The sequence below is a fragment of the Lissotriton helveticus genome, chromosome 5_1 (assembly GCF_964261635.1).
Source record: "Lissotriton helveticus chromosome 5_1, aLisHel1.1, whole genome shotgun sequence".
NCBI classification, from domain to species: domain Eukaryota; kingdom Metazoa; phylum Chordata; class Amphibia; order Caudata; family Salamandridae; genus Lissotriton; species Lissotriton helveticus.
In genome coordinates, this window is record NC_136065.1 from 1,318,143,846 (window position 1) to 1,318,156,559 (window position 12,714).

At 43.3% G+C, this 12,714-nt stretch overlaps 1 protein-coding gene across 1 annotated transcript in view; it reads left to right on the forward strand.

Annotated features, from left to right (window-relative positions):
• The window catches only part of TIMM17A (translocase of inner mitochondrial membrane 17A), a 186,211-nt gene that overhangs the window by 96,408 nt on the left and 77,089 nt on the right, over positions 1-12,714 (forward strand). The window contains exons 4-5 of the mRNA XM_078644156.1: positions 7,614-7,742; positions 8,081-8,191. Of these exons, the coding sequence (XP_078500282.1) occupies positions 7,614-7,742; positions 8,081-8,191 (240 nt within the window). The remainder of the gene's footprint in view (positions 1-7,613; positions 7,743-8,080; positions 8,192-12,714) is intronic.

The following is a 12,714-nucleotide window of genomic DNA, read 5'->3' on the forward strand; positions in this document are numbered from 1 at the left end:
CAAGGCATCACTACCAACTACTTCCAAAAGACCAGAGACCCCCCCCCCCCCCCCCATTCAAAGGGAACCCTCGCCAGCTTGCAGAGGCGCACTGAGCTGTCAGCTGCCACTACAGGGCGGAGTACATCAGGGATGATATGCTCTTCAGACGCCCACTGACACCTCACGGATGTCACGCTGGCTCCTGTGTCTCTCGGAGCCTCAATCTCCCTCCCATTGATGGTCACCTTCTGCCCATACTTCTTAGTGTTAGAGGGCAGTAAGGTTTCCTGGACCATCTCTCGGTCTCCTAGAGAGACAAGGACATAACTGCTAAGCCCACCTCCCCACTAGAAATCAAATCCCCGCCCAAAGCTACACTTGCTAACCCTGGGGCTGGAGCACCAGTGGGTGCTGGCTTCTTCTTGGGACAGCTTGGAGCGATGTGGCCCACCTCATTGCAGTGATAGCAGGTAGGGGGGACCCTGGTTAGTTCTTCTGTCTCTATTGTCCCACCTGCCCTTAGGGTGCCATGGCTGTCTAGGTTTGGAGGGTGGGAATTCCTTTCCCTGAGAACTATTTTTGGGCCCTTGTGAGAACTCCTTTTGGTTACCCTTGTCCCCCCCACTCTTCCGCTGGGGACCCTGCCCACCTTTGGCTGTGGTACCCACAATTCCTCTGTGGACCCTGGTACTGGTCCAGCGGTCCGCCTCCTTAGCAAGCTCAATGGGGTCTGTCAGCTTGCTGTCTAAAAGATGCTGGTGCAGCTCTGGAACACAAAGACTACTCAAGTGCTCCCAACTGATTAAATGCAACTACCCCTTAAAATAAGTTACTTTACTGCCCTTCATCCAAACTTCCAGTGCACGCAAGTACAAATTCACACACTCCATCCAAGTCTCAGACTCTCTCTTCTTGGAGTTTCTAAACTGCAGTCTATACTGCTCTGGAGTAAGGCCATACCTGAGACATAAGGCCTCCTTCATATTGGGGTAGGTCATGGCATCGGCCAACTCTAAGGGCTCTAGAGCACTCCTCCCAGAAGCCTCAAAATGTTTCCACAGGCCCGCCCCCCAGTGCTGATCGGGCACACCATTCATCTTCAATGCAATTTCATACGAAGTGAACCAGGCATAAATATCCTCACTCCTATGGTAATTCTGTACCAGGTCTTTGGGAATATATATTTTACCCCCATGCACTGGCTGCGCGCTGCCACCATTAGAACTGGCATCCACCTCCTTGGCTTTAAGATCCAGTTCTCTCATGCTCAACTCATGAGCCAAAAGCAATTTCTTTTCCTCCAAGGCGCGGGCACTTTTGCTCTCCTCCGCCGCCTTTTCTCTCTCTTTATCCATTTCCAATGGCTTCATTTTCATTTTCAGAACTTCCAACTCATATTCTCTCACTCTCTGATTTTCTTGTAACTCTTCTGGGGAGAGGCCCCTGCTGGAATGGTTGCTGCCAGCTCCTGCACCTACTTTGCCCACCGGCAGATCTGTGACTTGAAAGCGATTTTCTACATCCACATCATCATTTCCCCCTTGTGCCTCCCAATGGGCCTTCAAGACTTTTTGCAGCTCCTCCTTCCTGTAGCTGCTCTTTATGGGGCACTGAAACTGGTTGCAGAATTGCTAAAGCTGTGTAACTTTGTAAGAATACAGATCCTCAATGCGAAACTCTAATTCTGCTTCCTTACTAGGTGCTTTCCCATTCAAAGACATGATGTTTCAGAAGAGTTACTCAAAAATAGAAAAATCAAAAACCAGTAGTATGCGGTGGCGTAGTGGTCTGCACTCACTAGTGATGTACACCAATTACTGTGGGTCAAGTACAAATACAAGTTCAAATCCCACCGCCTGACCACTAATGTTAGAACTGGGGGTCTCTAGTTGGCAGAGGTAGGTACCACTGTCCAAATAGGGACCCTTGCTTCTAGTCAGGGCAAGGAGATAACCCTCTGAGAGAACCCCTGCTCACCCTCTAGGTAGCTTGGCACGAGCAGTCTAGGCTAACCAGAGGCAATGCGTAAAGTATTTGTACCAACACTCACAGTAACACAGTGAAAGCACCACAAACTGACTCCACAACAGTTTAGAAAAATAAAGGTATTTTAATCTAAACTACACAAGACCAAAACGACAAAAATCCAACTTACACAGTTCAAGAATATGATTTGAAAAGAGTTCTTAAGGTTTGAAATAAAGTTCTTTAAGTTGCGATAGAATAAACCACAGATGCGTGAAAAGTTCACAGTTGCGTCACGTTTACTCTCAGTACCTTTTAGTTGCAACAAAGTTCCAAAAGCAGAAGCTGGTGCGGTGGAAAACAAGCGATGCGTTGCTCCTGAGACCCTGGGGAGGCGATGCGACAACCCCGCTGCAGCAGCGGGCGTGTTGCGACGAATCCGGTCTGTATGGGGGGGAAGGCCACTTGTATGGATTCCGGTGCGTAGGTTCCATAGGAAGTCTGTTCTCGCAAAAGGTACGATGCAACGATCTCGTAGGAGCTGCGACGATCTCCGGGGCGACGATGCGCGGTCCAGCGGTGATCCTCTCTCTCGCAGCTCCTCGATGCGATGATTCTGCGACGATGCTCGCAGCGACGTGATGCGGTCCACAAGCAAGTGGTGCGGCGATCTCACCCAGCAACGACAGGCTCTGCGTCGACACTCGCAGCGATGTTCGACTTTCCCGCACCGGTCTGGTGCATCCCGCAAACGAAGGATGCGACGGCTCTGGCAGCGGCGTCATGCGCTGCGACGATCTCGACCTTCGTAGCGGCGGGAAACTTCTCGCACTGTCGGGGATGCGCTCCGCAAGCGAGCGATGCGACACTTTTCGATTGCAAAAGTCTCTCAAGCTTAGTTTCAAGCTTCGCAGCACAGGTACAACTTCCAGAGGCCCAACAACTGGATCAAGCACTCTAGGAAGGACAGAACTCTCTCAGCAGAGTTCAGGGAAGCTGGGGGTGAAGAATTTTGTTCCTGGGACTTCCCCTCTCCTTGGCAGCAAAGCAACAGCAGGTCAGTCCAGCAGAGCAACAGCAGGACAGTCTTCCTTCTTCAGTTTCAGCTTTCTCCTTGGCAGAGGTTCCTTCTTGATTCCAGGATGATCTAATTTTCTGTTGTCAGGGGTCCTGTACTTATACCCCTAAAGTCTTTGTTCTCTCTGTGCATGTGGGCCCTGAGCCCGGTCTGAACCAGTTCTGGGTGTTTCCTGAGTACTTTGTTTTGCTGGCTTCTTCTTTCCTTTCAGAGTGAGGGGCAGGGTCGTCAGCCGCCCAGCAGGAGGTGGAGCCAGCATTGTGGAAGGCAGGCACAGCCCTATTCAGGCCCAGGTGCTAACTCCTCCCACCACTCAGTCATCAGCCTAGGGCTGCCTCAGCCAGCCTCCTGGGGAATCCCCAGCTCCTGTCACTCTCAAACCAGACAGTCAATACACAAACAGGCCAAGGCACACAGAAGGGTCAGACAAGAGAACAGCAAATTTCTAAAAGTGCTGTTCTCAAACACAGGATTTAAAAACAACCTTTCCTAAAAGATGTGTTATTAAATTCTGAGTTCAGGGATACTAGATACTTATGTCCCATCTTGTTACTATGGGAAGAAATGCTGGAAGCCACTGTAGCCAGCATCCCCCATGTTAATCTATAGAGCAAGATAGCCTTACAAGAGCGAAAAACGAAAATGGCTTCTATTCACTATCAGAGCATGTCACCTGCACTAGTACATGCTCTACCGTTTACATACACTGCACCCTGCCCAGGGGGGTACCTTGGGCCTTCCATAGGGGTGACTGATGTGCACAAAAAGGGAAGGGTAGGCCTGGTCAGTGGGGACACTGACCAGGAGGACATGGCAGTTTCTAAACTGCACATAGGCACTGCAATGGCAGGCCTGAGACGCCATTCTAGAGCTACTCCTGTGGGTGGCACAATCAGTGCTGCAGGCCCACTAGTAGCATTTGTCATCACCAGCCCTGGCACACCCAGTGCACTAGGGACTTCATGGTGATACAAATATGCCAAACATGTATATCCAATCAGAATAACAATTTACATAGGGAGCACTTACACTCTGGCACTGATCAGCAGTGGCAGAGTGTCCAAAGCATCTAAACCAGCAAAAACGAAATCCAGCACAGCATCAAAAATACAGGAGGTAGAGGCAAAAAGATAGGGGGAAACCACGCCAAAGATGCCAGGTCTAACAGTTACACATTTCAATCCTTTCCAATTGACATAAGTTTGAACTTTACCCCCAATCTGCTTACTGCCTGTTACCATAGTAACACTCAACTGAGCACACAGGTCACAAGTTCAGCACACAATGTTGCTAATCCAAACAGCATGTGTGCTTGACTTTTAATATCACCTTATCCTATGTAATGTTCCTTTCAAACAGTTTTTGTTAACCAATAAGAAACATGCTTTAAAAAAAACATGCACCCTACTTTTCAGTCTAGAATGTTTTCAAACAGCCAATCATTTATTTTCTTTTTTCAAAACTGCATCTTATCCACCATTTTAGAAAAACTGCCATTTCACATACAGACACCTTCTGAGTGTATCCAGACCTCCTTTTAGAGTATGGAGTGTGGGACACAGCCATATTTTCTGCAGCCAAATGTATGCAGAAAACAGAGGCATTGACAAAGACCTAGCTTTGCCAAATATTGACATTACATGGATTGGAAAGAGAGGGCTAAAGTGGCATTAATTGATGCCATTGGTTAAGTCCTTTTTGCATCTCCAACACCCTGACCTCATAATTGTGCACTGTGGTGGCAATGACCTTGGCACTTTAACTGGGGTAGGTCTAGGGTAGGCCTGGAAATGCTTATGAAGGACACCTTTGGAGAATTGATGTCACTTTTCCCCCAAACTGCCTTTGTCTATTCTAACATATGCCAAAGGCACAAATGGAACTGGTCCAATCAATTTTGTCCACAGATTGAGAAAGCTAGAAACCATGTCAATAATGCTGTTTCTGCTTTTCTCCGAGATTATAGGATGGGGGTCCATTTACCACATCAATCTGTGTTTCAATATGAATGGCATCTATAGGAGAGATGGTGTACATTTTACAGAAGAGGGTAACAGAGTCTTCCTCAGCAACTTAAGACTCTGCATAAGTACTTACGTATAGGTACCAACATCTCTCAATAAACATAATGGCCACCCAAGATCTAAACACATAAGCTTGATGTATATCTGAAAAATATTACTTTTTTTTTTAGCTTGGAGTCGCACACCCAACGCAGCGATATCAGTTGTGCACCCAACGCGTAGGAGTCGCGCACCCAGCACGTGCACACCAGGGGGCCACGCTGAGCGCCACACTGGGTGCGTGACTCCGAATTTGACAGTAAGAAAAAAAATACCACCTATCACTAATTTCTATTCTCCCTGGGAAACCCTTCCCCCAGGGCCTATACACAACTTTGGGGACCATGGGGGGAGGCCCAATGCCCCCATGGTCCCAGCCGGCTCCCTGCTTCCTTCGGGAACCGGCATTGCTTTTCCACGCTGCTGACATCCAACTCAACTCAAAATAACCTACAAATAAAAAATAACTGTGAAACAACTACCCAGATATCCCCCAGGATATTGCAGCATATATTAGCAAATTTTGCAGTACAAAAATCGGAAATCAGCAATACTAAAATCAGAATGTAGTGATTACGATAATTAACATCAGAAACAGGCAACATACTTTCGTATGCTCAAACAAAAAATTCAAAAGTCTGTGCCAAGTTTTTATTTAAAATGTTTGTGGAGCGAGGTCTTCACCTTGGTGGTTTCTATTAAATTCTTCGAGCTGGCCTGTAGGGCAATTGGGCAGCCCCTGAGAAGCTGTTCTGACAGATCTGTGTGTGGGCTGGATTTTTGGCAGTTTGTCAGCCTGTTATATGGCCAAATGTATCGGCTTTCCCAGTTGATTTCCGTGATATTACCACAATGATGTATGCAGTTTTCTTCACCTTACAAAGTACCCATACAGTGTCTTCTTACAATGTCAAAACTGACCTGCTTTGCTAATGGGCTCCACATTTATTTTTAGTGCCCAGGGCAATTTTTTATCCAAGTCTGACCATGTCTGGTGCTTTGAAGTTGCAAGGTCATACCACTAATCGCTATATAGAACCAAGTTAATGTTACTATTTTTATTCAGAACAACGGGGCTAGTGCAACACAGGGAGCAGGACTTTTTTTTTCAAATTAAAAAAAGACATCTACGCATCAAAATAACCTTTATTCTTTTGTAATACTGCGAGGCATTTGCTTGCAGGGCCTCACTACTTTTGAAATTTACATATCGAAATGCTTGAAACTGTAGCCACTGAACACATCCTGTTAAAACTGATGTGTCGCCCACATGGGCGCCTTGATTTCATTTCAAGAAACAGTAAAAACGACACCTATTTTCATGAAAAGATAACTGTACAGGTGCATAAATGCGGGTGTGCCACACTTTCTGTGGCCAGCTCTGCCTCCATTAGCCTGTATATCCAGCAGGCATTTTGTTTGGCCTGCACCTCACCAATTGCACGAAGCGATAGTGTGACTGGCTGTAACCTGGACATAGATTTAACAACCCCAGCCAAAACTACACCGGGATGACAGTACAACACATTATCCACGCGGTTAAACGTGATGCTGGTCTTTACAATATTATTTGTTGCTCTTAAAAAAGCTACAATCTGAGCAGCCCGCACAGTGAGGACATGGTGGATGGAAACTACACCTGAACCTGTGAAGCTGCCAAATAGCAGCAGACTGTCTCCAGGGTGAAACAACACAGACAGCAGCAGGCTGAGGAGTAAATACACACCTGCCTGCTGACTCTCTTTTTTGGCTCAGTGGGTAACGATGGACCAGTAAGAGGGGAGGGGCTGCATTCTCTGATTTTCAGAGGCACTTTTGTGAAAAGCTGTTGTTATTTTTTGCAAACCTGCCAGCTTAGCAATTTTTTTATTTTTTTATTTTTTGGTGTGAATCACTAAATCACAAACTCCTGGAGAGTCTGCTACCAGTTCTAGGCACCATGGGATATGGTAGACCCTTTTTTCATTAGGAGAGTAGGGTGCTGTTTTGTGCTATTAATATTAAAGTCCATTCGTCTGCATTTTTCCTATTTTATCAGACATGAAGGTACCAATTTGAGTTATAGTTTTTGCAGTGCAGAAAAAAACTTAAAACTAATGAAGACTTTCCGTTGATAGGGTTTGCAAAGTGCTGCTCTTTATTAGAGATGCTTAAAACGTCACCCTCTATGTGTTATGTTTGGTTATATCTAGGGTCCTCACAAGCTGTGGGAAATTACTCTAATATTTATTACTTCATAGAAGATTCGTAAGATGCTGAATCAGGGGTACAAATTAGCAACCTTTGTTTGAGACCCAAGAACCCCCTCCACGCTTCTCCCCGCATATGTAAAGGCTGAGCAAATCACCTGCGATGCACACCATAAGGATAATGATAAATGAATGCCTTTATTAACTCTGCTTTTTACTCCATATTTTTCAATATGTATTGAGTGTTTCAAAATATTTGCAACATACCAGAGTTTTTGTGATTTTAGTTGTTTTGTGTCTAAAATGATTTTTATGTATGTATTTCTCACTGCCTAGGTAGTTTTGCCATCTGGGGTGGTTTGTTCTCCATGATTGACTGCAGTATGGTGAAATTCAGGGGCAAAGAAGACCCCTGGAACTCCATCACAAGTGGGGCCTTAACAGGAGCTATATTAGCTACAAGAAGTAAGACAACATTGCATGACTTTGCATTTAGATGTCCATACACATTGGCAAAGAACTCACTGGCCGATGTTATCCTAAACTGTTGTGCATATTGTGTATAGTTTGTGTGCTGCAACTATTGACCAGGTGTGTTGAAAAAGTACTTGCAATCAAGTAGCTAGGTTCTGAAGTTATGTATGCCAGTGTCCATATCTAGAGTGCTAATTTAGCTGACTCCTACTCTCAAGAGGAAAAACAGTGTTTAGAAAACATGTGCTGGATTGCATTCTTTAGATTTCAGGACACAATTGCTTAATTTGGTAATGTGAATATTTATTTCTGCTAACAATTTTTCTTAGATGGACCACTTGCAATGGCTGGCTCTGCTGCTGTGGGTGGTGTTCTTTTAGCATTGATTGAAGGAGCTGGAATTCTGTTAACAAGGTTTGCCTCCACGCAGTTTCCAAACGGTAAGGAGTTACTGATCTAAAGTATATCAGTGTCAATGTTAGAATTATTGGACGACCTCTGCAAAACTGAAAGTTGTCTTTGGCAAACTGGTAACTTGCTTTTCTCTAGCCTCATTCTTCCACAGAAACTGTGGGTCTATATTGCTTTAAAAATAAATATAGTAACTCTTCGATTATTTAAAGATAAACCATTTATTTGACAGTAGGTGGTTTGGCAATATTAATTGGAATTTTAATAATTTAAATTCCGGCCTTTCCTTGGTATCAGTAGTCTGAGTGAGAATCAAATCACATTAATAATGTGTTAAAATATTCCTGTTTCCTAATGCTGTAATGTTTTGAACAAACCACTTAACCTAATAGTATTTGTGATGTTAGTTGAAGATGAAGTAAGTGAAAGTTAACTAGCAGTAACTCTCCAATAGCAACAGGTGGCACCCGAGAGGCTTCAGACTTGGTCTCAGAAATCTGTTGGGTATGACACCGTGCCATAGCAAGCACACACAATGGTCTTTTTTCCAGCACAGTACAGACACTGGTTAAGAGCTCCTTTATTTGGGTTCCAAAAATGTATTTGTGTATCTTTTTTCCCATTTCTTCGATTTCAAACTGTGTTCCTCAAGAAGAAAAACAAAAGTCCATCTCTGATCCATACATGACTGGTTAATCAGAAGTCAGGACGTGTGAAAAGTGTGTGCTTGGGCACACTAGGGCCTTGAATGAACTTGATGCTCTTGCTTTTTGGAGAAACCAATTGTGAAGGATCCTTAATGTTCTACTCCATTTAAGTCTCCTCAGAAGCAGGAGGGGGCCTATGTATCGCAAAACCACAGTAGACTATCTCAGCCCGTCATAAGAAGCATCACAAAAATACCTCTAGGAGTATGACCTTTCTGTAGCTAGTAGCAAGCACTCTCCCTCAAGAGAAATGTCATGGAGTGAGCTGTGTACCCCCGCCTCCCCACTCTGGCATTGCCTTGGCCCTCTTTGGAAGCAATGTCTGTGCTCCAAAAGCTCCAGCTGGAGTTTCTGACACTTTCTCTCCGTGCTTCTCATCTGACGGTGTCAGCAGACTGGACAAATTGCTGAATATGTTATCATATATCCAGAGTTTGCTAGCTTGTCTTTGTATATAAAAAAATGCATCAATGTTTTTAAAGTAATCCTGCTGTTTGCAGAGGTGAAATTTGATTTGATGACTGAAATTCTAATCTGATGGTATTTTTTGCAGAAAATTTGCTTCCATTTAACTAGGCCCTCATGGGTCTGATTTTGGCGGCATGTGTTTTTATTGAATCCTCAACCTGAGCGGTTGGGGCATCTAAGCTGTATGTGGATGTGTTGAACATAAGAATACAGAGTTATTGTTCCCTACCCTAGAATTAATAAGATTATTTTTAAAATTAATATTTCACAAGGAATCACTATTATGTTGAGCAGTTTTTTATTACCCAGGTTCCAAGGGCCTTTAGCTGCCTCTTATCCAATGCATACCGAGTTCTGTTCATGGCAACACACTAAATGTTAGTCCACTCAATAATCCAAGGCGTCTTTCCTTAGTTGTAGTGCACACACAAGAGGGAGATGGAACAACATTTTTAATATTCTGTATTATTGTAATATTTCTTTTTTTTTTATAAATGCATAGAGGCATTTTTGGCACCCTCATTCCACAACCTCAATGTGTTTTCAGATGTATGCTCTTCTTTAGGAGAATCTTTTTGTTAATAATCTAGAAATTAATTATTAAACCTCATTATCCTCTGAACCTAAGCAAACTAAAAGATCATTAACTGGTTCAGTGTCCACACCTGTTCCGCCAACAAATACTTTTTTTTTCTTTTCTGTGAAATGATGATCGGCGCCCATGGCCCACCACCGTCATTATACAGAAAGTGAAAGTAAAATGAGCTGATTGGACTATTTGGTTTCACTTGCATCAATGCTGGGAGCATATCTCAGCAAAGATTCACCCTTTTTTTATGGTACCATTCCCCGGTGGATGCCTACTTGGACATCACCGTAGGATGGCGATCCCCAAGCAAGGATACACCCACTAGACCACAGGAACTATTATTGGAGGACTCAGGCAGCCCTCTTGCAATGGTCAGATTCTCTCTCCCCCCCCCCCCCCCCTTCCCCAGGAACAAAGTCTTTCTGTTATCATGACCAGTGGGAGAATGCTGGCTGGTAGGAATTTGGTGGATTCATGCGGATTCCAAAAGTTTACATTGCAGAAATGCAATACAAATGTGCAATTTTAGGTAATGTTTGAGGATTTCAGGGCTTTGTGGGTAAGAAAACGTTGTTAGATGCACGAAAGGCATACCAACCTGGACTCCGCTGATTGTCTTGCCTTCAGAACTGTTTGGGTTTGGCAGGTTTCCTTAGGTGGCCATCCAAAAGCAGCCCAAAAAAACTCTGCTACCCCCAATTGTCAATCAGGTCATTTTTGTGATGGGACATTTTGATTTCTCCACATTCTTTTTTGGGGCCTTTCCTGTTGCGGGCACTAGCCTACCCACACAAGCTAGGTACTTTTTTTATCAGAAGATATAGGGGAATGCTAGGTGGAAGGAAGTGTGTGACTCCCTGCAGATTCCCGAACTTTCCATCACAGAAACGCACGGAAAATGTTGGTTTAGTCAAAGTTTGAGGCTTTCAAGGGATTCTGGGTAAAACAACTGCTGAGGGCCACGCAAGTCGTTCCACCATAGATTCCTCTAGGTGTCTAGTTTTTAAAAATGTACAAGTGTGGTAGGTTTCCCTAGGTAGCAACTGAGCTGGGGCCCAAAAGCCACAACTACCCGCTTAGGGAAAAAAAAGGGTCACTTTTGAGTGGGAGAAATGTGATGTATACACGTTGCATTTTGTGTCGCAGCCACTAGGCCTACCCGCACAAAGGAGGTACTATTGTTATCACAAAACATGTGGTAGCCTAGAGTAGCCGGATAATATTTATTACAGATTGGATTTCACTGCATTAGTGCCTTCCAAATGCAAGCCAATGTGTAAGAAAGAAGACATTTTGAAAAAAAACCTCTAATTCATATGCTTGTAAAGGTACACTAATTCATAAATGTAATAATAACCACTGCGCCTCAACTGCATATCTTGTGCTAATTTCGGAAATCCATAGGTTACTGTGACACCTATTTTTCACTCCTCATGTTTCACCATATGAATTAAGTATAGTCTCAGTACACAATGAAAAACCATTGTTTGATCCACGTCAGTTGTTGGCTCTGGGTACCTAGGGATCTTTGAGAACGTACAAACCCTATATATCCCCACAGCTCAAAGCATTTAGCAAACATAATAGTACCTTGCTTTTGTAAATCATCATCGTGACAAAAAATTACAGATTAAAATCTTGTCACAAATGGCTGTTTTAATCCTTACTCTTTTTCAATATTTATTTATTTCAAGTTAGTTTCTTTGGGAAGACCATGAGGAATTTACACATATGACCCCTTGCCAAATTACGAATGTTGTTTACTTTTCAGAAATATATAATTTCCTGGATCACCATGGGTTTTACACTGGTTTGCACCACAAACTGGAAGTAGGTTAAAACCAAAAAAATATGCAAAATGTACTGCTTCTTTGAAAAATGACAAAAATGTGGTAAAAAATAGGGGTTTTGATTCAGCTCTCCATGTTTGTTAAAGCTGGGAATATGGTGATTTTAGCACATCAAACTGTTAGTTGATGCCATTTTTATGCAAAAAAACAGACCGTTTTAGCCAGAGGACCTTTTACTATTTTTCCCTCAGGTCCTAAAAGTTAGATATATTTTGGCTATTTTCTTGGTTCTCTCCAGTAGAATACTCAAACCCTGGATATCTTTAGAATCCCTAGGATGTTTGAAAAAAAGGATTCGAATTTGGAATGGGTAGCTTATGTGGACAAAATGATAAGGAGGCTTAAGCGCTCACTACCCCAAATCGCTTGGCATTGAGGGGGCACCTAGCAGCAAAAGGGTTAAACTGATCATCCAGCACACATTTCAGTTGTCATAACATGGGGTTATGCATTAACCCCTCTTGTAGTAATTCATGTTCATTGTAAAGCAGGGTTTCCAAACTTATCTGTAATAAGAGCTTTTTGTAAAAAATCCTTAAATACTTTATTTCCAAGAAATAAATTCTTACTGAAATATTGCACCTTACCCAATTTATTAGTAAACAGTCAAAAATGTCATATAATTAGTAGTGCTCTGCACACATTTAGATCAATTTAACCAAAACATGACTTCGACGAATGACCATATAAACACTTAAAATGTCTGACACTAAAACACAATGATTGGTCAAGAACCCAAAATCCCACATATATATTAAGAGAACATTAAAAAGACAAAAGGTGCCAAATTAACCATTAGCATGCTACTCGTTTTGCTCATGAATAACATTATAAATTGCAGCAGGCATAGCAGATTTTCACAATCACATGGGCTCTCTTAGTCAACCCTATTAACAGATCAAATTTCCCATCTCTCACATGGCCTTGCCTGATCATCC